Source organism: Heliangelus exortis, chromosome 6 (assembly GCF_036169615.1).
Source record: "Heliangelus exortis chromosome 6, bHelExo1.hap1, whole genome shotgun sequence".
Classification (NCBI taxonomy): Eukaryota; Metazoa; Chordata; class Aves; order Apodiformes; family Trochilidae; genus Heliangelus; species Heliangelus exortis.
In genome coordinates, this window is record NC_092427.1 from 1,301,337 (window position 1) to 1,327,241 (window position 25,905).

General features: G+C 48.4%; 1 protein-coding gene across 1 annotated transcript in view; it reads right to left on the bottom strand.

Annotated features, from left to right (window-relative positions):
• FMNL2 (formin like 2) overlaps nucleotides 1-25,905 on the bottom strand; it is a 130,889-nt gene that overhangs the window by 34,659 nt on the left and 70,325 nt on the right. Inside the window, 7 exon segments of the mRNA XM_071746332.1 lie at nucleotides 1,858-1,934; nucleotides 2,957-3,065; nucleotides 9,827-9,946; nucleotides 11,312-11,464; nucleotides 12,977-13,060; nucleotides 15,308-15,384; nucleotides 18,269-18,349. Of these exon segments, the coding sequence (XP_071602433.1) occupies nucleotides 1,858-1,934; nucleotides 2,957-3,065; nucleotides 9,827-9,946; nucleotides 11,312-11,464; nucleotides 12,977-13,060; nucleotides 15,308-15,384; nucleotides 18,269-18,349 (701 nt within the window).

The window sequence follows — 25,905 nt, forward strand, 5'->3', positions numbered from 1 at the left end:
CCTCTTGAATCTGGGCCCCTGACTGACAGCAGTGCTAACACAGGCAGATTAATGAGAGAAAACAACAGGTTACTGGAAGAAAAGCATGCAGCAGTCTGGTGTAACTCCAGGAGAAACAATGCCCAGAACTTTCTAAGAGGATTCACATAAGGCAAAAAGCACCCATCAGGCTTCATGGCTCTGAGCAGACAGTAAAGTCATGCAGACACATGGAATTAGTCTCATGCTGAAGCATTGACTCAAACCAGATGTTACAGAAAAAGAAATACCTTTTGGCTTTCAAAGTGTCAAGGTTATCTTTGGAAACCAGATAAAATGTTCACTTTCCTAGGAAATTTTAAATGTATCATTTTCAATTCTTTTTTTTTTTTCCTTTTTTTTTCCTGCCACAAGAAGAAAACCCAAGCTCTTTCAGATCAAGAAGTTCTTATTATGGATCCTCAGGAGCATCCTTTCCAGGGGGGAGCTCTGAGCTGCTGTGGGCAATCTCTGAGCTCCCAGAGCTCCCAGAGCCCCAGGCACCTGGGTGGGAATGGGGAGAGGAGTGGGATGGGTGGGTGGGTGGGTGGCACCTCCTTGGGCACAACCAGAGAGCACAGAGTCCCTGCACTCATCTCCTCTCTGTCCTGAGCCCCTCAGCCCAGCAGTGAGCATGGGCTGGGCATGGGCTCAGCTCCTCCTTTCTGCTCACCCAGACCTCTGGGTTCTTCAAAAATGATGTGTGGGGTTAAAACAACAAGGAATTAGGTTTTGAACAACATTAACAATTTGTCTTCTGATTGCTTTAGCCACGTAACCCACTTCCTGAAAAAAAAAAAAATGAAAACTGAGGCTCTCTCTTGATCACCTGATTTCCAGGGCAGCAAAAATGATAAAACAAATAAACTTCTCATATCCTTTCCATTGATCCTGGGCCTGGGCCTGCTGACCTAGGGCTAAAGGAAAGGAAAGAAAGGAGAGGGGAAGGGGAAATGGGAAAGGGAAAGGGAAAAGGGAAAAGGGAAAAGGGAAAAGGGAAAAAGGGAAAAAGGGAAAAAGGGAAAAAGGGAAAAAGGGAAAAAGGGAAGAAGGGAAGAAGGGAAAAAGGGAAAAAGGAAAGGGGAAAGGGAAAGGAAAAGGAAAAGGGAAAGGAAAAGGGAAAAGGGAAAAGGGAAAGGAAAAGGGAAAGGGAAAGGAAAAGGAAAAGGAAAAGGAAAAGGAAAAGGAAAAGGAAAAGGAAAAAAGGGCTCTACTTCCACCAGGACAAGACTTCAAGCAGTGCACTGTAAGGCAAGTACACAGCCTCAGCAAAGGCCATATATAGATATAGATACAGATATATAGATATAGATACAGATATATAGATATAGATACAGATATATAGATATAGATACACACAGGGATATAGTGCCACTTAGTTTTGACTCATCCCCTGGTTTTACCTTGCTCTGCACACATCAGGATGTCAGACTCAATTCCTTAGGCAATGCAAGAGGTTTTGCAGCTTCAGGTTTTGCAGCTGGAAGTGGCTGCCAGGAGGGTCAGGAGTGTGTGGAGGAGAGGAGGGGACACAGCCTGGCAGCCAGCAGTTCTTCTCTTAAAGAAAGGCAAACCTAAGGCCCCCATGGATGAAATCTAGTTAAAAGACTTGTCTGTTCTTCAGGGAAATGCCACACTATTCCCAGCAGGGCCTTCTTGGGGCTTCTTGGCTCTGCCCTGGGGTGCTCCTGAGCCTGATGGAACCAGATGGCCACTGATGTGCATCACAGTACAGACTGAATCTGATTTTTTGCTACTGAAACATACCCCTGAGAAGCCCTTTCCATGTGCCCTTTACTTACCCACTCCAGAAACCCTCTAAAGGGGAGTGCAGCCTACCTGGGGTTCTTGTTGTTCAGGCTCAGTGCAATCTCATTCACGGCGTGTGGATGGGACATGACCATATTGAACCCATACTGCAAAGAGAAGGGGGAAAGAGCCTTTCACTTTTGGAGACTGAAGTGATGGTTCTTAAAACCCTACAAACGACCTCTGCCTGACCAGATCTGCAAGCAGTCTTTCACAATGCTGAAAACCAAACAAAACCCTGAGTTCACTGTGCCAGCCAGCACCGTGCCACCCACCACCCTGCCTCCCCACCTCCCTGCCACTAAACGTGTCAAAGCTACCTGGTGTGGCCATGCCAGCCAAAAAAAAAAAAAAAAAAAAAAAAGGGGGTCCAAGAGCTGCTCCTACCCCTCCCTCCAACCCCAACCCCTTTTTAATCCCATCAAGTGGAGTTTGCAGTTCAGCTGTCAACACCACTCCTTGCACAGTGCTCCAGAGAGCAGCATGCAGCTCCTGCTCCACCACTGCTGGCTTCACCCTCCAAAAATGAAACCAGAATTGCTTGAGAAAACACTGGTATCAGCACAAGACTGGTGTTTGCATCCTTCCCATCAGAGGTAAGACACTCAGGGAGCTGGGATTCCCAAGGGAAGGGCTGGAGAGAAGTACCTTGTGCAACCATACAACTGGTACTAAGTGCTTACCACAGCCTTTCTTTGAAACATGTAACTTGCAGCTGTTTTGGCAAAAAAAAAAAAAGCCACGTCTCTGAAGCTACCTGGGTATGTCCTATGATCAAAAAGCTCATGAAAATAAGATGAGCTTTGGTCTAGTTTTCTTCTTTCGCTTGCAGCGTTGCAGTTGCCTTGTGGATAAACATGTAAGAAGAGCAAAAGTTTGGATTCTCCAGCAGTATGCAGCTCTCCTGAGAAATTTGCCTATTTCCTACAGGCTGACACTAAATTCTGAGACAAATGACAAGTGTCTGGTAAGTCATGAGCCCACCCCTGCAGCTACGATGCCTCCGAATGAGTAAGAATTTAACCTTCCTGTCAGCTCTACCTCAACAATTCACCACCAGCCTTTTCCTCTCCCCTCCCACCAAAAAAAAAAAAAGTTATGTGGTCCAAGAGAACAAAAAGGGAAATACCTGGTAATTCATGATGGCCCGCAAGCACATGATGCAGACATGGACATCATCTTTTTTACTCACTAATCTGGAATTTTTTAGCGTTCTCCGGCTCGGCAAGGTGTTGTACCTGCAACAAAACCAGGGCACATCAGGCACTGTCCAGGGGGGAAGGATAAAGGAATGGAAACATCTCCTCCAAAGCCAGGCACCTCCATCTCGTGGCATGGGACTGGCAAAGAACACTCCACCCACAAGCAGAGGTTTTCCAGAGTTTTTTTCCATGCGTTTTCCTGCCCAGGAGTAAGGGATGGAACTGAGTGTTGGGCAGCAGCAGAGCAACCAAATCAGTATCAAGCCCTGCTGCATTTCATCTCCAAATGGTGCAGCTGAGCTTTCTGAAAGCCCTCCCCATTATCTGAGGAAAACACAGCCCTGAGGAGCTTCCCAGAATGATTTTAATTGTAACCCCAAATGGGCAAACTGACCTTGAATTCAATGAAACACATCCACGGAATAAACACAGAGGGAAAGTTTTAAATCTGTTGGTTCTATGGCATAGTAAATGAAAACCATGTTTCAGCTCTGCCTGGGACACTGCTTATTTTCTTTTAAGAAAAAAAAGCATATTTCCTGAGCTGAGCACAAGAAAGTGGAGCTAAAGAGATGGGCTCCATACCAAATACATCCATGTTCTTACAAATGGAACCTGAGTCAGCAGTGGGAGGCTCAGGATGAGAGTCAGAGCCTTTTCTGACAATGCTGCAGTAAATCCTGCCATGGGTCAGTGGTGTCCACAGAGCCCTGGGACAAGGCTCAGGACAAGCCCCCTCCAAACCCTGGGGGGTCTGCAGGGTCCCCCCAGCTGCACCAGGGACACAGGAGCAACCCCAGACAAGGTGAAGGGGGGGGTGTAAGGGGGTGGAAAAGCTCATTATTTACCCCATTCTCCCAGCTCAGTGTAAGAACAGCCCAGAGAGAAGGGCCAGGCAGGTTCTCAATTATCCACAGGGTGATTTATAGCCCCTGATTTATAGCCCCACAGGTGAGAGCAGAGGGCACCAGCTCATGGCTGACAGAACCTCGAGGCAGGATGAGAAGATGAGGTGGAGAACAGGAGTGCTTCCAAGAGGACACCCAGGCTTTCCCACCTGAGAAGTATCCCAGCACTCCAAGAAAGTGTGAGTGGCATGGAGGGGGTGACCAGGGAATGAACCATCTGGCACTACTGCTTGTACCCTGAGAAACTCCATGGCCCCAGGGATGATCACCAGGGGACAGGATCAGAAAAGGATTTCTTCCTAAAATCTCATCTCAGTCCCCCCCTCTTCCAATTTAAAACCCTTCCCCCTCATCCCATCCCTCCAGACCCTTGTCCCAAGTCCCTCCCCAGCTTTCCTGGAGCCCCTTCAGGCACTGGAAGGTGCTCTAAGGTCTCCCTGGAGCCTTCCCTGCTCCAGCCTGAACAGAACCATCAAACACGAGATGCAATCCTTAGGAGGATGCTCACATCCCCAGCCTGCTGGAAGCAGGAGCCTGAGCCAGAAGCATCACTGGGTACCTGCCCTGGTACTAAGCAAGTGCTGAAGGCATCTCCTGCCCCACGGGGCTGCTCCTGGGCAAGGTCAGAGAGGGCACCAGAGATGGAGTCACTGCTATCACACTCCCCTCTTTTCCTCTGACTTCCTCTGCATATTTTGAGTGCCCTCAGGGAGCTGCCCTGTTTATTGCCAATGCCAAGCTCCCTGTCTAACCCCTCCTACCCACTTGGTTTAGAAAAGTTTTAAGCTACTTTAAAGAGCTTCACTGATTTTTTTAAATCAGTGAGGAACCTCACTCCTGGTGATAACAACAGCAGCAAAGCTTCATGCTCAATAGATGCACAAATCACCCCAGACCTGTTTATTCTGGCTCACTACCTGGCTCTCCAGCACAAGGAACATCCTTGCAAATGTTCTCACTGAAAATGTACAAACCAGAAAAAGAATGAGGCTGCTGGTGTGAGGGTCTGTGTGCCCCACATCTCCCTCCCTGTGTCCCCTGAGCAGCTCCAGAGAGGGACAGGCAGGGAGCCCTGGAGCTTGGAGCAAACCCCCCCAGCCCATGGAGAGCCAGCAGCACTTGGGCTTCAGCAATTCCTTCCCTTTCTTTCATTTCCCAGCAGCACCAAGATGAAAGAAACCCCAAAATTCAAAGCAGAATTCAGTCAAACTGTTGGTTTGGTTTAGGTTTTTTTTTTTTTAGTTTTCCCCCCACCCCTCTGAATGAATAAATGAGCTCAGGGCACTCCAGGCAGGATTAAGTTTGCAGGAACCATGACCCAGTTCTGCCTGAGAGCAGGAGCTGGGTTTTAGGGATCTCAAGGAGGATTCTCCTCATCTTCCAACCCTCCCTTCCTGAGAAGAAAGAGGAGCAGGGCAGCTTTAACTGGGAGTCCTACATTACAACTGAACTGGGAAGTGTGGGAGCACTGGTGCATTTCCATCCATCCATCCATTCCCCCAACCATGAAAAACACAGCAATAAAAAGATTTTACAGTCATTTCTAGTCATACAGAGATTGCTCCTACAAAGCCTTATCTCAGTTTTAAACTACTAAAGGCTGCATACATTATTTTCCTTTAAATTTTAAATAAGCAGAGTAATTAGAACTTTACCACGCCACAGACAGAAGGAAAAAAAAATCTTCCTCAGTGCCTGGTGTACCAACTCCTTACATTTGAGATTTACTTCAAACATTTGACACTTCTGCCAGCTGCAACAAATGGGAGCAAGCCCTAAAGCAATCAAAGTTGGCCACAAAGCCAGGAGTGGGAATTCCCAGAGGCTTGGGGAAGAGGGAGATATGGGATCAGCCACTCTGTGCTGCAGCACTTTGGGTCCATCTCCCCGGGGACTCATCCTGAGCTCCAGCCACCCAGCTGGGGTTCTGGGCTGAGAGATGCTCCCTGCTACCCCCCTGCCAGGCTTCCTCAGCATCTCACCAAACCCTGCAGAGCACTGCAGGCACCACAAGGCAGGGGTGAGGTGCAAACCACACTCACCTCTTCTCAAAAGGTGGCAGAGACCCACAGAAACCCAACAGGGCTCAGACATCCCCTCTGGCACCTCCTGCCCACAGCCAGGGACACTGCTGGCTTCAAGCCTGGGGATGGTCACCCCAAGAAGTCCTTTGGGGTGAGGGTGCTGAGCCCCTGTCCCAGGTTCCCAGAGAAGCTGTGGCTGCCCCATCCCTGGCAGTGCTGAAGGTTGGATGGGGCTTGGAGCCCCCTGGGCTGTGGGAGGGGTCCCTGACCATGGCAGGGGGGGCACTGGGGGATTTTAGGGTCCCTTCCCACCCAAACCATTCCATGGCTCTACGGTTCTCACCCCAATGGACAAAGCCAAGGTTCTACTCCCCATCCTAACCCAGCATGACCCTTCCCCATGGGGACTGAGCCCCCAGGCAGGCACACAGCCCCATCCTTCCCATGCCTCCCCCATCCCACAGCTCCCTCCTCAGTGCTGAAACCATCGGGGATCCCAAGCAGGCTGAGGAAGGGGTGAGGAATAAGTGATGGAGAGCTGGAGTGCAGAGCCAGCCCCTCCAGCACAGCTCCTGCCCCACTTTGACATCACTTCCCTCCAGCAGATGCAAAGCTCTTCACACAGACACCAGTGCCAAGAATTACTGAGGGGTTTTACCACACAGAAACTCTGTCAGGACAGCCCTGCACACCCTGCAATGCAGCTCTGGGATGCTTGCCCTGCAGCAGCTGCAGCTGCAGCAGCCCCTGATGTTTTTTGTTCCCTTCCTAAAGGCAGCACAGCCCCTCGGTAGCTCCAACACCTCCCACCCCAGGCCAGGAGCCAAACCAGGGTGGCTGAGCTCCTTTTGCTTTTATTTCATTTCTTGTTACCAAACACGAGGCTGATCCCAGCATCTGGATGAGTTGTTGGCTTTGATTTCCTGTCTGCTGCAGGTCAAAGATTATGTCACCAAGAGTATATTTATCCTGGTAATTAAACACAGATGGCTCCTCTTTCATTTCCCCCACCCCTCCTTTAAAGAAGAACTCTTAAAATCTGACTTCTGCAAAAAAAAAAAAAAAAAAAAAAAAAAAAAAAAAAAATAAAGAACAAGAAGCCAGCCCGTGCAGCATGCAACACTTCCCAAGTGCCATGGATTTGGGATGTCCCAGGAGGGAAAGACACCCCGTGGCTCCCTGCCTGAGGACATCCTGGACTCCCAGCATTCCCACAGCTAGGAATGCTTCCACATGCAAGAACCAACAGCCACACACAGCAAGGCTAAACCTGTAGGATTTAAGGTTCTTTTTCTCACCCAGACCCAACAGAGTTCATTCCTGCTCCAGCATGACTCATTTTTTACTCAGTTTATTAACAAACCACAGCATTCAAGGCTTGTAAAAGGACCACCATGATGTGTCTGGAGACCAGGATCCTACAGAAAGTGGAGAAAGCTGAAGAAATGAATTTTACTGAACTCCTGCCTCCGTGTCCATGTTACTTTGTGATGTGTTGAGAACACCCAGTGTGTCCTGGACTCATCCAACACTTTGTACAGCCAAGACCTAGAAAATGCAACATGCAAAGGTGTCTTCTGGTGCAAAACAGCCCCAGCTGACACTGCAGATCCAGGGATGGACAATTAACACACCTGCAATGTGAACCGGGATACTCAAAGTAAATAAAACTCCTGCCACCTCCCCCAGCTTCAGTGGGAGGGTTTTTATCCTTAAGGATGTGCCCAGGCCATGGGTGTATTATTAATGCACTGAATTAATAGTGAATACAAGTTACAGCTGGTTTCTCCTCTCATTTTTTATCTCATTATCTGCTAAAGAAGATGACCCTCTGGTTTGTCTCTGCTGAGTCCCTCAGAGTAGGGACAAGGGGAGCAGAACCCCAGATGGAGCCCAGTGGCCCCCTGGCTCCTTCCTCAGCTCTGCCCGGGCTGGGACTCCTGGTCTGGGTGCTTTTTGGGTTGCATTTCAGTTATTTTGTTGTTGCTGGTTTGGAAGTGGGGGTGGTTTGCTTGGTCAATGGCCTTCTGACAGCAGAAAGGGACTTCAGAAGAGCCAAGTCCTGGAGCTTCCCAGAAGTTTTTGATTTTTCTGATCTCCTCCTAGAGCAAGGTGCAGGTTGGGGGAACCCCACAAGCACCAAAACCAGTGAGGGGCAACCACCCAGATTTGGGTCCAGTTACTGAATGCATTCAGAGCCCACACAGGGATTAAGACAGTTCTGCCTGGAGCAGCATCTTATCACAGACTCCACAGATTTTCAAGAAAGAAATGAAGTTTCTCAGTTCAATCCACATAAAAATTGAAGCATTTGACTCGGAAGAAAGGGAATTTCTAATGGGCTGGGACATTGCAAAGCCTGCATTAATATTTATCTGACAGGAGAGTATGAATCTCATGTGAAAGTAATGCTCCTTCTCTCCCCCCCCCAAAAAAAGGCAGCAATAAAATCCCCAAAGCTTCAGTCCTTTTTTTTTTTTATCCTCCTGCTCTCATTTTGGTGTTTGCTTCCCAAATCCCTCTGCATCCTCTCACAAAAAAAAAAACCAAAAATCCCAAACCTAAACAACAACCAAAAAAAAAAACCCCAACCCAGCCCTCAGTTGCCAAGGCAACCCAGGGAGCAGGGAATTGGCAGGATTTAGCACTACTAAAAAAGAGCTCTGGGCAGCCAGTTCAAGTCACAATTAGAAACTGCCACGCTGAGGAGTGGACAGAAACCCTCCCTGCCCCCTTCCCAGTGCTTCCCTCCTATTCCTTCTGTGAGAATTAAACATTCCCAGCCCACCCAGCAGGGTCCTGAGGGCTGGAGCAGGTTTGCTGCTGCTGAACCTCCAGGACAGGCAGAGCCCCAGCACTGCAGGGACCCAAAATGAGGGGAAAATGGTGTCGGAGCTGGCAGGAAATGTTGTCCTCCCAAAGTCTCCTGGCTGGTTTAATTAAAAGGCTAAACCTGTCCTCAATTTCCACCCTGCTATGGCATGGCAGGGATGAGCCCAGCTCCTGTATTTGAAACTACCCTGGTAAGAAGGTCAGCCTGCTCCTTTCCCCCCTCCTCCCCTCTCTCCATTTCAATGGATGCAACAAATACAGCAAAGGAGCAGAAGAATCCGTGGCCTGGGTCCCCACATGTCCCAGCCAGGTCACATCCCCAGTGATGGGGCAGGACCCCAGCCACACCACCCTGCACCCCCTCCTCATCTGGTGAGCACCTCCCTGCCTTCTCCTCAGGAAAAGATTCCCTTAATTGTACCAAAATTCCTTCTTCAAAACTTACCACCTACTTCTACTTTTTTTAACACACATAGTCCCCAACTATTGAACCCCCCCCTCACATTTTAAAAGGACAGAGTTGTTTTTTTGGTTTTTTTTATGAAACACAAACCCAAAATGCTAATCCCAGGTAAGTGCTAATTCCAGTTCCTGCCCAAGTCTCAGTACAAAGGTGGCTCTGCAGGCTGGGCTGGAAAGCACTGGGCTAGGTTACAGCTCTGTGCCAGTTTTGGATGGGGAAGCCTCTACTTGCAATAAAAACCAGATGAGATGACATGGACAGTGGCTAAGGGCTCTGTGCCCTAGGCAAGAAATTGATGCTGCTGTTTGCCACACGATGAAGGGAACTCAGTGCCTGGTGTCAGAACAACAAGCATTTCATTTCCTTCTCAAAAACCCCACTCTACAGACCCAAACTGGGCTCTGAAGTCATAATGTGATAACCACAGGCCTGGGAGGTTGAACATTCCCCCTGATTCAGGCTCAGGTGGCCGGTGGCTTCCCCTGGCCGTGGGGTTACCAGATTATCAGGCATGGGGGGCAGTGCTGGCCCCGTGGCCCCATGCCCAGCATCCTTCCACCTGGGACTTACGAGATTTTCCGGCTGGGAGCCTCATCAGCAGAGCCCCAGGTGAAGCTGCTCCAGAGGCAGTTGGCTGAAAAGCAGCTCTGGTGGCCTTTGAACTGCAGTTGCTGGGGCAGAGAACCCAATCTGATGGTGTGTGACAGGGGGGTGAGAGCAGGGGAGGGGGGGATGAGAGGGAGGGGATCAGGGGAGAGCGTTGGGAAGAGGGAAGGGGAAGGGGGATGCAAGGGGGAAGGCAGTGAAATGGAAAATGAAAGAGAAGGGATGTGAAAAAGGAAAAAGGGTGGAGGGAAATGAAGAGAAAAAATGTAAGACATGTAATGTACACCTGACTTATGCATTTCCAGTGTAACTAATCACAAGCATGCCTCCCAGAGAGCAGAACCAGAAATCCTCCTGCCAGCACACTCCTCTACCACTCCTCTGTCACAGGCATTAAACATCAAAGAAACTCAAAACCATTAAGGACACCTTTGCAACACCTAAAAAAAAATTAAAAATCAACTGCTGGTGTGATTTTGCTGAACTCCACAGCCTGGATCTCTTTCCCAGAAGCGTGGGTCTGCCTCCTCCTGCCTCCTCCTCTCCACTGCCTGTGCTCTGGGAACTGCATCCTCCTGGGGTCACATCCAGCACAGCTGTAGGGGGGAGGCACTCCCTTCACACCAGCTAAAGAGACAACATCACCACTGCCTGACAGCCCAAACCTCAGCCTTGAATGGGAGATGTAGGGAGAAACAGCAAGTCCTCACTCGCCCCATCTTTTGTGGCCTTCTTTATGTAAAGACATAACAAAACTCCCTGAATGCCAAAAAATAGTCACAAAGTCTATGAGTAGATGCAGTGCTCTGAGCTGCACCCCTGGGTACCAGCCCTGGTAGTCTAAAGGTGGTGCTTAGGATGCTTTGTAAGAGGGAAGTGTCAAAGGAATGGACCAGAGCTGACTGGCATCCAGCCCTGGGGAGGGATCCTGCCTTTTCCATGCACTGAAAAAAAAAAACAAACCCCAACAAGCAGTATTTGGAAAGAGACCCTGCAAATAGCACTGCCTGGGGTGGTGACAGAATATCCAGCAGGTCTGAGGGATGGAAGTGGCCTTCAAAACCAGAGAGTCTTGCTCACAGCAGCACAGAAGGGACGTGCTGCTAGGAGAGGCTTTTTGGGATGTGACAACCAGAGGGGAGCCCCAGACCGGCTGGGCCCATGGAAATTTCCAGACACTCTTTGGGAAAGAGGAATTGCTTCCTCTGAGGGCCACGTAGCCTGCACCCTTTGATGATTCTGCCACTGGAAAAGGAGCAGAGCCACTCCTGTCATTTCCTTCCTGATGCTCAGCACCTCTTCCCACCTCAGGACCCACGGGGACACGTTCCCTGCGGGCGCCAAACCTCCGCTACGAAAAGCTGGGAAAATATTCCCAGTGGGAAGGCAGGCTGGCTGTTCCCCCCTCCTCTGCTGCTCTTCCCCCCCCTGCCTGGTTTCCCTCCTCACCGTAAAGTTGAGTGCCTGCCCGAGCGGGAGATGCTGCTGCCCACGGGGGAGGGCAAATTGCTGCCCCTGTGCAGGTCCTCGATGGATCGGCTCCAAGGCTTGGATTTCTCCATCGAGTTCTCCACGTTGTTCTCCAGGCTCTCAAAGTCAAACCTGCCAGGGAAGAGGAGAAGTGCAAGGAGAGAGGGAAGATGCACCCCGTGCTCTCAGCCTCTGCGGGGCTGGGGGGGTGCCCAAAGCTCAGGAAAAGAAGGGAGAGGCAGAGGGCAGGCAGGGGGGAGCAGCCAAGCACACAGGGACAATTCAGGGGGATCAAACAGCTGCAGATGACTCCAACATCACTTAAATACCAGCTTTGGCCACTGGTGAACAGCCCTGGCTTGAAGGCAAGAGGGGGAATGCTTAAAGCTGTCTCCACTTTATTTCAATAAATCACTACGTTGTGCAGATCCCCTTCCCTCCATCAATACCTGACCCAGCAGCCTTGCTGGCCCCCACCAGCCTCCCAGCATATGCAATATATTACCATGATCATTACAGATTTTCTCTGATTTCTGACTCGTTGCCCATTGTACTGCTATTTTGAGCAAAAACTGCTTGTTCCCCTTGCAGCTTTTGAGGTTATTACTCATGCTTACCACGTTAGAGAGGGGAAAAACCCATCGAGCTAACTTGAGTGCATTTGTGTAATTTTAGGAGGAAAGTCTTTACCCAAACACTTCTTTTTGCTGTTCAGCTTTTTCCAGTGTCAGTAACAGTTTAAAACATATAATTTTCCTCCATTAATTTTACTGCAACCCCACAAAAAAATCTCTTTTCTGTGCAATGATATATATACACATCTGGGGGCATCTTTTCCAAAAAGAAAATACCAATTCTGCTCAGCTTGTGCTCCTAACCACAAGAGTATCTTTAACCTGCTGCTTCTTTTCATCTGATTTTATACAAAAATCTTCTGCTACAGCAGAAGTCCTGAAGGGAAAGCCTCTGGGTACACAAACCCCTCAGCTGAATGTCTATTTCAAGCAGTGTGATAGCACAGCTAATAAAAGCTGATTTCTTTTCCCCAAATTGTTTTAATGGAGCACATTTAATGATTTATCACCCAAATGGCTACATCTGACTCCCAGCTAACCAGATGTCAGAACTGCAAAACCTCATTTTATAGTCTTCCCAAACTGCAAAATCACCTTGAAACTCCTCCTGCTGCTGTCCTAGGAGCAGCCCAGCTGCTGCTCAGGATGCCAGAACCTCTGCTTGCCAGGAGCCTCCTGAGAAGTGGCTCGTGTGGAGGCTGCTTCCAACATGGGCTTGGGCACCAATTGGGAATCAGTTCCTAAGGAAGCCTGGATGCTTCCCCACATCTCCTGAATGTTTTGGCACTGCACCCCTAGGAAGCCAAAGCTAGAAGCTTCACCAGTACAGCATCAGATTTAAATAATCCCCAGGCTTTTGGGCTTGGTTGGTTGTTTTTCTCTGTGACTTGCTGTGATCCAATGGCTTTGGATGAATGTTCCCATTCCCTCTGGGAACGTGGATGGTGCTGCCCCAAGCTGCTGGCAGGGAAGCTCTGCCAGGGAAGCTGAGCATCTGCCCCTGCTGCTGAGCTGCCAGGATCCCTGCTCTGCCCTGCAAGGCCAGAGCAGCAGGCATGGCTTTACTTACGTGACTGCATACTGTGCAAAGGACAAGTACTCCACCAGAACATCCAGACCTTTGTTTTCTTCATTCAGGAACTCCCTGACCCATCTGTTAGAAAGATCATTAGAGGATCAGAGAGGTTCGCAGGCTGGGTGCAGTTCCTGGGAATTCTTGTCAGACAAACTAGGGACAGACCCACGGTGGGAAAGGCAGCACTGCTGAGCTAAACTTTGCTTCCTCACTCAGGGAAAGAGGACTTTTTTTAAAATCCTCATCTATTACTTAAAGGACTTCAGAAAAATAGGGTCTTGTAGAGGACTTCACAAATGCAGCGAAACAAGGATTTTCTGCAGCGCTAAGATGGGGAAAACATTCCACCAAACAACAAAAAATCAATCAATCAAACAAACAAAAAGCATAAAACACCTTCAGCACACTCAGAAACCAAGTATTTGCTCTTTTAAATACCAAAGCTCTGGAGATGGGAAGTGATTTTTCCTGCAAGAAGACGACCAGGAGTGTTCTGGGGAGCTTGGCTGCTGCCTGGGATCCCTCCAAGCCCAGGCTCATTGCTCCTGGGCTCCCAGCCACCCAGCCCTGGTCACAGCCACCTTCTAACACACTGGTCACAGGCACCTGATTTATTTTTTTCCACCCCCTGATTTCTACCAGTCCTTCCAAAGCACCAGGAGAGCACAGCAGCAAAAAAGTAATAGCACCAAAAGTGAGAGCTGGCATCTTGGGTGTGCATTTGATTGTAATTTTGCCTTCTCTTTCCAAAAGATGGTAACTTGTCAGTGTGAATTTTGGTCCTTGGGAATTATTCAAAATAATCTCCAATTCAGAAAAAAAGCTGATTATCTTCCACAGTTTTCAAAAACTCAAAAATGCCAAGGAAAGTTTGAAAATCCCTACGTCTGTGGGAAAAGCCAGGCAAGCAAGAAGGGAGGTGTAGATTGGAGAGTAGGAACAAATTCTTTACTGAAAGAGTGGTCAGGCACTGGACAGGCTGCCCAGGGAGTCAGCATCCCTGAAGGTGTTAAAAAATTGTGTGGATGTGTCCCTTCAGGATATGGTTTAATGGGCATGGGGGTGTTGGGGTGATGGTTGGACTTGATGACCTTAGAGGTCTTTTCCAACCTTAATGATTCCAGGATTCCAAGGAGTCTCAGCACAGCCCCAGCTCAGGTCTCCACTGAAGCCCAACTGGGGCAGCTGAAATCCCACCAGGAATTCCAGGTGCCACTGGAATGAGTGGGGAGCCAGGGGGGGGCTGTGGGCTCACTCACTCCCAGCTCCACATCCCTGCTTTCAGGCCTGGGAATTCATTACCCTGAGTTATTCTCATCTTTGGTCTCTAAATCTTTCACTGTTCACCTGCAAAAATAAACAGGCTGGCATTTTTATAAGATGTGGGGTTTTTTTAAACACATCTTCCAGCCAAGCAAAGCAAATAAACCAAACCTGCTCTTTTATTTAGCTGGTGCAGCACCATGCTTCCTTCTGGGCACACTTGAGCCATCATAAATCTGCAGAGCATCCTGCAGATCCCCACCTAAGTCTCTGGTGGGGAATCCTTTGTGTTGGAAAATGAGGGAAAACACATCAGGATGCAGAGGAGGGGTGTGGGAGAAGTTTTGTGCATGGATTTGTGTGGATGGTGCAGCTTGCAGGAGGGTCCCCTGCCACCATGATCCTCCTCCCACGGTTTAAAATGCCCTCATTTCCTCAAAATAGGAGCAGCATCCTGTAAAAGTGATTTATTTGAGCTGGACACAGCGTGTGATCATCCAACAAAATGCTGGAGAAACCTTCCTGGCTGCTGCACCAGCTGCTGGTCCCAAGACCCAGAGCAGAGAGGGGTGGGAGCAAAGGGAGGAGGGAAGAACAGGTTTGATGGTAGAACATGGAAGTCTGGCTATTCTTTCACTTCTGCTATTTGAGAGGAATTCTCTGTTTTGTGGAAGTAAAACCCTGGCCACATTACTCACAGCCAGGCCTCATGGACTGCATCATGTTAAAGCCATAAAAGAGCCCGGGGGGGGCTGTATCTGTATTTATAGCTCCATTACTATTCCAGACAGTCATGTTCACTCCTGCTCTGACTGACTTAGGAGGAACTGAAGTTGACTGCAGTCTTTTCACAGCCTTCACAGAGATGTGGATGAACCATATCACGAAAGGATTAAAGCTGATTTATTCTCCTGAGATGCCCAGTTATCCCCTAGCCGAGCCCTTCAGGCTGGAATGATCAATCAAGCACTCTCACCCCTTGGCATGCAAAGAAATATTTTCTCAAAGGCATCCAAAAGCAGATATTAGAAAACAATCTTAGAGGTCATAAAAAATTCTTACCCGATGTGATTTGTTCTTAAAGAAATTTCCAGTTCTCTGAGCACTTGAGTTGACTCTTGGACTCGTCTCCTGAATTTCTGCAATTTGCAGGCAGGCAAAATGAACAATTAGACTCGTGTGATGCCATTAGAAACATCAACATCTCACACAGTGCAGCTTGAGTAAATGTAACACTGGGGTAAACTGAGAACCCCTCCAAACCCTGAGGAATGCAACAGCAACAGTCTGGCAGTCAACAAAAACATGTGCTGAAAAATAACTCCTGTTCCCAGGCACGGTTCTGACTTTCCAGGATTAAGAAAATTAAAAGCCTGTAGAGAAACAAACATTTTCTTTGCAGTACAAGCTTTAGTTCAGTGTCAAGCTCTCCACTGAGATCTACAGCATTTGGGCTGGTGCTTTCATCCCACTTGTGCCCACCCCAAACACCCTGCCCAGGGAAATGTCCTCAAACAGTTGGGATAAATTATTCTGAAGCAGCTGTTTCTGTAAATCCTCATTCATGGGCAAGGTAGATGAGAGCAGAAGTAGCTGGTTGGTGATAATCACCTTGGAATGGCAGCATTTCCCAACCAGCCTGGTCACCAGTTATCACACAGACAGAGACTCAGGGTGTTTGGGAAGGGCTCACAGATGCTCGGGACACAGGGGATGCTGCTCCAACTCAGACTGCTCTGAATGCCAGAGCAAAAGGGTTTGTTCCCAGTGCACAGCAAGAAACCCACAATAAAATCCAGGGCACCACCTGTCAATAATTCTCCTGAGTTCCTTTCTGGGAGTGCAGAGCTGATGAAAGGAGGGGATTTCCCTGGCCTGTGTGGGAATCAGCAGCTCCCTTTTCACCAGGGTTTTATCGCACGCTCTTGAGGTGAGCCCAGAGCCCAGCTCAGAAACCACTGCATTCTGACTGATGTCTCACTCTGAACTCCTAGCAGACACACAAAGCACTCTGAATTTTCACTTTGCAACAGATCAGAGGCATAAAGTGTGTCTGGACCTCAGTTAAGGAGCTCCAAGTACCAAACCCCAGCGCTTGCTCTCCCCAGAGAGATGGAGCCTGCACCACCTGACTGAGCTGGATCAAGTCTTACCCCTCTAGAATTAAAGGTAAAATATTAATGTGCTGAGAGGCAAAAAATAGGAGAGGGGGTAAGAAGGGGGGGCAGCAATAGGCAGCCCATTCCCTCTGCCCCCCAGTGAGCCAGGATGCTCGCTGCAACCGCAGAGAGCAAGGAATGGGGCTGGGTGCTCTACTGGGCTCCAGGAGCCACCAAACTGCAATTTCTTTTTAAAAAGTGTCATTTCAACACTTTCCTTTTCCTGTTTTAAAGATTGGCTCAGAGGAAAAGCAGTTCTTTTCCTGGGAAGAGCCATTATGACCCCAATCAGAAGCCCAAAGGCACGTTTTGCTCACAGCCACCTTCTCCTGCCCGTGCTGGGGATCACCAGACAAAAATACTGAAACCACCTCAAATACAGCAAAACCCCTGGTGAGAGATGAGCTCTCCCCACAATATTTTGTGTTCACCCAAAAGCCTGTCTGTAAATCTTTCTGCCTGGCAGCCCAGGCTGAGGAAAGGCTGCTGGTGACACAGAATTAGGCAACAAAAGAGAGGAACTCAGTGGAGTTATTTTTAGGCTTCTTTGGTTTGGTCATTTGTCATGGGACTCTTACAGTAGGATCAGGATGAGAAAGGCTCCAGTGTGTGCCCAGGGAGTAACCACAGAGCTAAACAAGTTTCAAAAAAACCCTTCAGGAGTTTAAGAAAAAAAAAAACAAAAAAAACCAAACCAAACCACAAAGACCCCTCTTCACCGTTTGATTTATAAATAAATAGATAGATAGATAAATAAATAAATAAATAAATAACCAACCAGACAACCAATCAGCCACAGGCAAATTTAAAGGTTTCCTACTAAATGGTTTCCCACTCCTTGTCAGAGCCTCCAACAAGAGCAGCAGTGTCAGAAGCCTTCCCTGCAGGCAGAGGTGGGCATGGGAAGCAGAGGGTGCCCCTGGCCAGGATGGAAAAGCATCTCCATCCTTTGGACCTGTCCTGCAAGCCCCTGTGTCAGGATATGGATTTTACCCCAGGACACCAACCCCAGCCCATTGTACAGCCAGACAAAGCAGGGATTGTTGAGGACACAGTGGATGGCAGGATCTGCTCTGCTCTCCCTGCCTCTTTGTGTGTTGGTTTTTGTTTTGGTTTTTTTTTTTTTTTTTTAAGGCTATTACAACTATCAGCACAGGATATGAGCTGATATCCAAACTGGTTGAGTGCCAAAGGCTCAGTGATGGTTCTCTGCACAGGAGGTAGGTTTGCTGGTGTTCTAAAACCCTGGAAGCTACAGCTAAGGCTGCTGGAGTGGAGCAGAACTGTATCCAGGGACAGAAACCTCATGCAGGGATGGAGCCTGTTCCCGTGGAAAGGCTGAGTCTTCCCTGAGTGATTAACAAACTATTTTTAGACAAATTAACATGCAAAAGGATGAAAGAGGCTCTGCCATGTGAATACACCTTCAGTCACATCTTTACAACCCTGGAACCTCAGGTGAGACCGCGAGTGAGATGCAAACTGTGCCAGCTCTTCTGAGCTGCTGCCATGAACATGCCCAGAGAAAAGGGCTCTGAACTTCAATATCCCCTCCAAAAGTGGGGAAAATCACCATCAGCACTGCCCACCAGGGAAGTCAGACCTAGAGTCCAGCTCACCAGTAATTTATCAGGCTATTTATTGATGCTGAAGTTATTCAACCAAGTTGTTTCATGCCTGGGATGATTATCTTTGCAACCTTTCCAATTTCTCTCTCCCTCTCTCTGCAGCTTGTTCCACCTCTGAGATGAGGCTCAAAGACTTTTATGAGGCTTTTTACACAAAAGCAGGAAGGAACCTGGACCCCAGGCCCATCCTCGTGGAGGAATGAGGGACTGGTGAGAGGAAACAGGATGCTCCTCACCTTCCTGGTAACAGCTGGGTCCAGATAGCCCTTCAGCTTCTGGATGTAGGTATGGGGAGGATTCTTCACTTGGAATCTTTCCTGCCAAAGACATAAGAATAAACATCAGCCATTTTATAACACCTTCTATGTTTACTACTGTATATATATACTTATATATAAGCAGAACATAGTTATAATATAGTTTTCTATGTACATATATTCATAAATAGATCACCTGTGCATATACAGTATGCATGCAAATAAAAACATGTTTACACATAACTTGGTATTCTGCAATTTGATATATATATATATTTAGGATGTGTAAAACTATTCCTTACATCTTCAAGAAAAATTCTGACTTGCAGTGACACAAACACAGCTGAAACGAGAAGGGTTCTGCTGGTCAGGAGGGGTTCAAGAGAAGTGTTAGAAGAGCAGACACAGGTCCATGGTTTGATTGAAAGCCACCCCCACAAAAGCCAGGACACCTTTTTTATCACTTTGGAACAAGCATGGGAATTTTTGATCTCTGCTGGGACCAGATGGCTGGGGAGAGCAGTGATGGCTGAGCTGGTCCCAGTGGGTTGGCACCAGCAGCTGTGTCCCAGCAGGACAGAGCTCAGGGCCCCCCAGCATGGTGGGAAGCAGCCCAGCAAGTGGTACCCAGGCCACTCTTTCACTTACAGGGAAATCACAGACCTGATGCCCATCCCCATCCTGCTGGGAAAACCTGGGAACCACCTCCTGCCTCTCCTCCCCACTCACCCTTCCCAAGCTCAGGGCAGGAGGAAGGCAGGTTCTCCTGATGCTGGGCTTTATCCCTGTAAAACATCTCCTGAGCCACTCCTGCTGGGTCAGCAGATGTTTCACAGGGATCCAGCAGCAGGATTCCTGCTTCCCCTTCCCTCAGAATTCCCTCCCAGACACCGGGTACCCCAAAGGTTTCCCCATACCCAACCCCACAGGAGGTCACCTCATCCACACCAGCCACATCCAGAGCTGAGTTTAAAAGTCTGAGGATAAATAACAAGCTCTGCAAAGTTGGTATCCTCAGAGCTGTTGGGTTTTATTTTTTTTTTCCCCTAGCTGCACGGCCAGCTTGGAATTTATTCCACAAAGCTGCTGTGAAACACGAGTTGCTCTGCAAGGAGGATGCTGTGTCCAAACCTGTTAAGAGCATTACCAAAAGTTCTGATGCTATTTCTATCTTGGCAGAATTTTAAACTATTCTGCCCTTTCCCTTGAGGAAAGATCTCATAACAATTTCCTCCTGAAATTTCACATTTTATAAGTGATATCTGAAACCTCCCTTTAGTAAGTCAGGATGCAATTGTGACTACATTATCTGAAAGTTATTTCATAATGACTACTACACCACTGCCCAGTTCCCAGAATGTACTGTCTGAACACCAAAACTTGTTCCTGTTATTATCTTGCTGCAAAAAAAAAAAAAAAAAATATTAAAAAAAAATTAATTCATCTTGGTCAGAAGGAAAAAATGAACTAAAATATCTGCCCCGTGGTGCATCAGAGCTCTGTAAGACAGACAGACACCAGACATTTCTTTCCTCTTTTACAACTTGATTTTTTTTCCATGCACCTTCAAACACAGTCCTAGAATTTGGCATTTCCTTTTTTTTTTTTTTTTTTTTCACCTAAAAAACAGTCGAGGAAACACAAAGTTCTTGGTTGCCAGCTCCTCTCTGACCAAGGTGACCCCAAGGATCTGCACAGAGGTTTGGGAAGGGTTTGCCAAGGCTCCATCCCTCTGCTCCCCATCTGCCCCATCCCCAGAGGTGCCCAAGGGGCAGCCCCAGCATCCAACAGCAGCAGGAATACTCCAGATGTTGACAGGGAATTTAAAGGAAATTAAAAAAATAATTAAAAAAAAAAAAAAAGAAAACAGCACATAAAAATAAATCACTGACTAGAATGGAGCAGCACAGGACAGAAAGAATATTGTACCTGGAAGGGATCCACAACAATCACCTCGTCCATCTGCCTCTGTCTCAGAACTGCTGTATTTTTTGCACTTTTTAGCTTATTTTTTTGCACTTTTCACAGCCCACTGTTAGGCCAATTTCTCAGCCAGACTTACAGCCCCCTCAGGATGCTGCGAACGTGGCTTTACAGTGGACATAAATAGAAGTTATTTAGAAACAATTTCCATCCATCAACCCACTTTAAAGCTTCTCACACCAGCAGACAGATAAAAAAAAAGCACTTTCTGGTCCCTTGCAGACCAGAGGCATCTGGACCTCGGAGGTCACCATCATTTCTCATTTTCCCCTCAAAAGTTTCATATTAGCTCCAGAGACACTGCAGCATCTGAATAACCACATCCCTCCCAATAAAACTCCATAAAGTTAGAATTTTTTTCCCTGTTGCTAACATCCAAGTATTATTCTCTGCATCTGCAGGTGGAGGAGCACCAAGGGCCAGAAGAGCATCCTGGAGCAGGAGGCTCAGCAGGAGCTCTGCTGTTTTCTGACTAATCCTCCAGGGAAGCTCTTTGATTCTTATGGATTCATTTCTTTTCCTAATTAATTAATCAGCCATCACCTGCTGAAGTGCCAGGAGCTTCTCTGAGCTGCCAGTTTGCATATCTGGAGTCTTCAAAATGAAACTCTTAAAGAGGCTCCACAGGCACATTGAGGAGGCTGGGATGCACATGCTGGATTTTTGTGTTTCTTTTCTTGAACAACTATCAGTAATTATGTATTTCTGTAATAATGTAATAATATTTTATGTAATAATCCCACGTCTGAAATAAAACTGCTGCTCAGTAGTCTGGAGTGGAATTATTGGGGCTGAGGGATTTTAAAGACATTATCCATGTCTTTAGCAGCAATGCCCTCCTCTAACCAGTAACCAAGAACCACCTGTAGTAAACATCCACCAGTCCTGGGAACATTTTTATAACCCCTTCAAGTGGTTCTTTTTTTTCTGCTTTGGAAAGCCCTGGGGAATTCCAGCTTTTCCTGGAGCCCCTTCAGGCACTGGAAGATGCTCTAAGGTGTCCCCATTGCATCCTTCTCTCCAGGCTGAACACCCCCAACTCTCAGCCTGGCTCCAGAGCTCCTCCAGCCCTCTGGAAATCTTTATGGTCTCCTCTGGTCTCCTCTCTAATAATTCTGAAGATCCTCCAGTTCTTTTTGAGCCCATTTATTTCCTCTGCAGAGACCAAGCTGCTTGCTGGCCCTGCTGCTCACACACAACCCACTTGCTTTGGATACTGCAAATAATGAGTTAAAAACTGCTTGTCCTGCCTGCTCCTCCTCCCCACTTTTGGCATCCCACCACCCCTCCCCAGCCAACTCTGCTTTCAAAATAAGAATTTACAAGGCCAGGGCTTTAACACTATTTGAACGTTGGGGATTTTTTCACCTCAAGTTGAAAAAAACCCCTTTCAGTCTCCAAACTTCACCGAGCAAGAAGCAGGATCCAGGGGGTGACATCAGGACTGGGACAGGGTGGTTTCCCTTCCAGACACAACAAAAAAAGTGAACAAAACCCCCAGGAACTCATCTGATCTCTGCTACCTGACTCATGGAAGCACCAACACCATCCACAGCCCCCAGAGGAGAAATAACTCGACCCTGCCTTTGCCAGCCAGCTAAAAACAACCTTAACTTCATTTCCCAAGGAGAAAAGGCCCTTTCTTACTTGGAAAATGACTGAGGCTCCAAGCCAGAGCAGCCCAGGGAGCAGCAGGGTGACCCCCTGCCCATCCCCTCCCCTCTGGGCAAGCAGTGATGGGAATGGAGGGGAAAAGCTTGGAAAAGGGAGCACAGCACCATTCCTGGGCTGCTCTGATCAGAGCCTCCAGAATTAGCATTGGCTTTTCCTGATGGGTATGAAAAAAACCCCTAAAAACAAACAAACAAAAAACAAACAAACAAAACCACATAAAACCCACAAAAAGCAAACAAACGAAAAAAAAAAAAAAAAAACAAACCAAAAACCAACCAAAACAAAACAAACAAGAATAAATAACATTTTAAAAAATAAATAATAAAAATAAAAATTAAAAAAAAAAAAAGAGGAGGAGGTCTGGGGGGACTTGATTTCAGCAGCAAGGAGGAACTGCTGGATTTCTGCCTTTCCCCTTCCCTGTGATCCTGCAAAGAACACGACACATCTCTCTCTTGTTCACCCCCATCTGGAGAAGGTATTAATGCTGGAACCAGGAACCTGGGGCTTTTCCAGGGACCTTTTGCTTCCAGAAACATTCAGGACATTTTCTGCATCAGTGACATGTGCTGGGGTTGTTGTTATTACCCCCAGTGACTTCTCCCATGCTCAGGATGCTCAGGAGCACCCAGCACATCCCACTTTGTCAGGAACCCCAGCACGGATCTGTGCAGCCCTCTCACCACCACTCCACAGTGCACAACAGCACACAAGAAAAAAGAAAATGAAAAAAAAGAAAAAGCAAAGCAGAAATACAAAAATAACACCAAGAACCTGTCCCCCCCCCAGACCTGGGTGACAGAGGGGAGACTGCCCACAGTTTTTGCTTGCACACCCTGTCCTCTTTTCACCACATAAACTTAGTGATAAATTTTTGGTCTCTTGCACAACCTTGGAGAAGGTTGTGGTCCCACCCAGGCAGCACCCTGGAGAAGAGCACCCAGAGAGCTCGGGGTTGGGGTGGGATCCCACCCTGGGGCTGTGTTTCCAGCACTGAAAGTCGCAGGGGGAAATAAATAAACCCTGGGGTGGAGCATGGTGTCCATCAGCACAGCACCCATGGCTTCCTCTGAGCTGTAAGTGCCCCCAGCACAGGCATGGAGGGGCACAAGCACTTGGGAAGCAAAGCTGGGGGAGGGAGGGAGGGATGGGATGAAGGGATGGAGGGATGGATGGATGGATGGATGGATGGATGGATGGATGGATGGAGGGATGGAGGGAGGGAGGGAGGGATGGAGGGAGGGATGGAGGGAGGGATGGAGGGATGGAGGGATGGAGGGATGGAGGGATGGAGGGATGGAGGGATGGAGGGATGGAGGGATGGAGGGATGGAGGGATGGAGGGATGGATGGAGGGATGGAGGGATGGATGGAGGGATGGAGGGATGGATGGAGGGATGGAGGGATGGAGGGATGGAGGGATGGAGGGATGGAGGGATGGAGGGATGGAGGGATGGAGGGATGGAGGGATGGATGGATGGAGGGATGGATGGAGGAATGGATGGATGGAGGGATGGATGGAGGGATGGATGGAGGGATGGAGGGATGGAGGGATGGAGGGATGGAGGGATGGAGGGATGAAGGGATGAAGGGATGAAGGGATGAAGGGATGAAGGGAGGGATGAAGGGATGGAGGGATGGATGGATGGATGGATGGAGGGATGGATGGATGGATGGATGGATGGATGGATGGATGGATGGATGGAGGGATGGAGGGATGGAGGGATGAAGGGAGGGATGAAGGGAGGGATGAAGGGAGGGATGAAGGGAGGGATGAAGGGAGGGATGAAGGAAGGGATGAAGGGAGGGATGAAGGGATGGATGAAGGGATGGATGGATGGATGGATGGATGGAGGGATGGATGGAGGGATGGATGGAGGGATGGATGGAGGGATGGAGGGAGGGATGGAGGGAGGGATGGAGGGATGGAGGGAGGGAGGGATGGATGGAGCAGGACCCTCACCAGGGAGCTGCTGGAGCATCCCACCACCATCCCTGCAAACAGCCAGCACTGCATCCATGAGGAGTTCCAGCAGGAAAGGGAGAGAGTCCTACAAACACCTCAGGGGGGATATTTGGGCTGTAAACTGCATGGCCTTCATCTCAGGTCTCTTGGCTCAGTACCCACCCCAAACACCTGCAGGGTGTCTAGAGGTGAGGCTGCCCTGATGCCCCTGCCACAATTTGCCATTAGAGGGCAATGAAGAACTTTGTAAGATGTCCCCAGCCTCCTCCATCCACATCCATCTCTCTCTGGATAAAGATGCCCAAGGGTGGCTCACCCTGCCAGGACCCTCCATCCTCTGCCCTGCTGGGGCCCTTCCCAGTGCTCACCCTCCACCTGGACCTCTCCAGGATGGCCAAGAGGAATATTTCCTCTGCTCTTCTCCTCCTCCTTGTGTGCTAAGCCAGAGAGGCAGGGAGCAAGGTTTCAGGACAGCAGCAGCAATGTTCAGGTGGCTTGGAAGGTTTAGAGGTGAAGGAACAGAAAATACCAGATGGGATGAGGAGTCACCAGCCCAGCAACCCTTAAAACAATGCACTGCAATGGGCATAATAATAATAATAATAATAATAATAATAATAATAATAATAATAATAATAATAATAATAATAATAATAATTCTGTATCAATATCGTCCTCATCTTCATCATCACCAGACTGGTAGCTTCCCACTTTTGTTGATCTCACTTCTACAAAACTGAGAGTAACTGAGAGGTCCTTCTAGGGGCCAAACTCTCTCCTCTAATATTCTCAAAGTATTTCACAGAGAAATAACCAGGGTCTGCTTTACAGACTAGTAAAAAATTACCATTTAAGAGCAACCTCTGGGCCTTTTTTCTGGGACCTCTGGGTGTCAGGCATAAGCTGGACACCAGCACAGGAGGCTTAAAAGGGAATTTCTTCCCACAGTTACTTTAATTTACATCCTCAGTCCTCCACTGAACAAAAATGGGTGAAAATGCTGCAGCTGGAGGAGAAACCAACAGAAAAGAGCAGCTCAGATCTGCACCCACACCTTCTGTACAAAATCTATTCCTACTTTCAGCCCCAGGCCACAGTTTGCTGGGCAGATAGAAATATTTCCCACCCCATATGCTGCCTCTTGGTGTTTTTCCAGACCCCTGCCTCAGGTTGCTCTGCCTGTCACACATCCCCTGGGATGCTGGGACCCTGGCAGGGTGGCACACGGGGTCCCCTCCATCCCTTGGGGATGCTGGCAGTGAGGATGCTGCTTCCCTGCCCTGGGAAGCAAACTCATCCCAAGCCAGGGGTGGGAATCAGGGTTGGGAAAGGAGTTATTATGAGGACTGGTGATTTGCTCCTGATGGCAAACTTCCTCTGCTGCCTTTCCAGCTGCTCACCCCTTCCTATCTTGCTGAGGAGCTGGGGAGTGAATCAGCAGCCACAGGTTCCAAAGGGTGGATCTGCTCCCAGGTTTGCACGTCCAGGCTCTGAGCTGCCTGCTCCTGCCAGGCTGCAAATCCAGGAGACAAATCACCCACAGTAGATTAAGCAATTTGCTCAGCATCCCACTGAACTGAAACTTTAAATAGCTCAGTGCTTTGTGCATGGATGGAGAGCTGGGGGGGAAGAAGAGCAATTCTTCACCCAGCTTTATTTTAAGGTAAGGTGGATTTTACCAGGGGTTCCAACCCTGCAGCAGCCACATAGGAAATGTCCCACCAAATGTATTTATTGAATTGTTCCTGACCTCACAGCATGACTGCATCTCCTGCCAATCTCTGATCCCAGTACCACTGCATTTACATCTCAAGGAACCACCCCACTTCCCCAGTCCCAGATCGGTTTCTTTTCACTACCAATCACTTTTTGATGTTTAATGGCAGAAGCTGACTTTGCTGCTGGCTCTCACACACACATCCCACCTTCCTGCATGCCTCACTTCCTCTCAATAACACAACTTTTGTTCCTGTGTCACTGCAGAGCAACCTGTG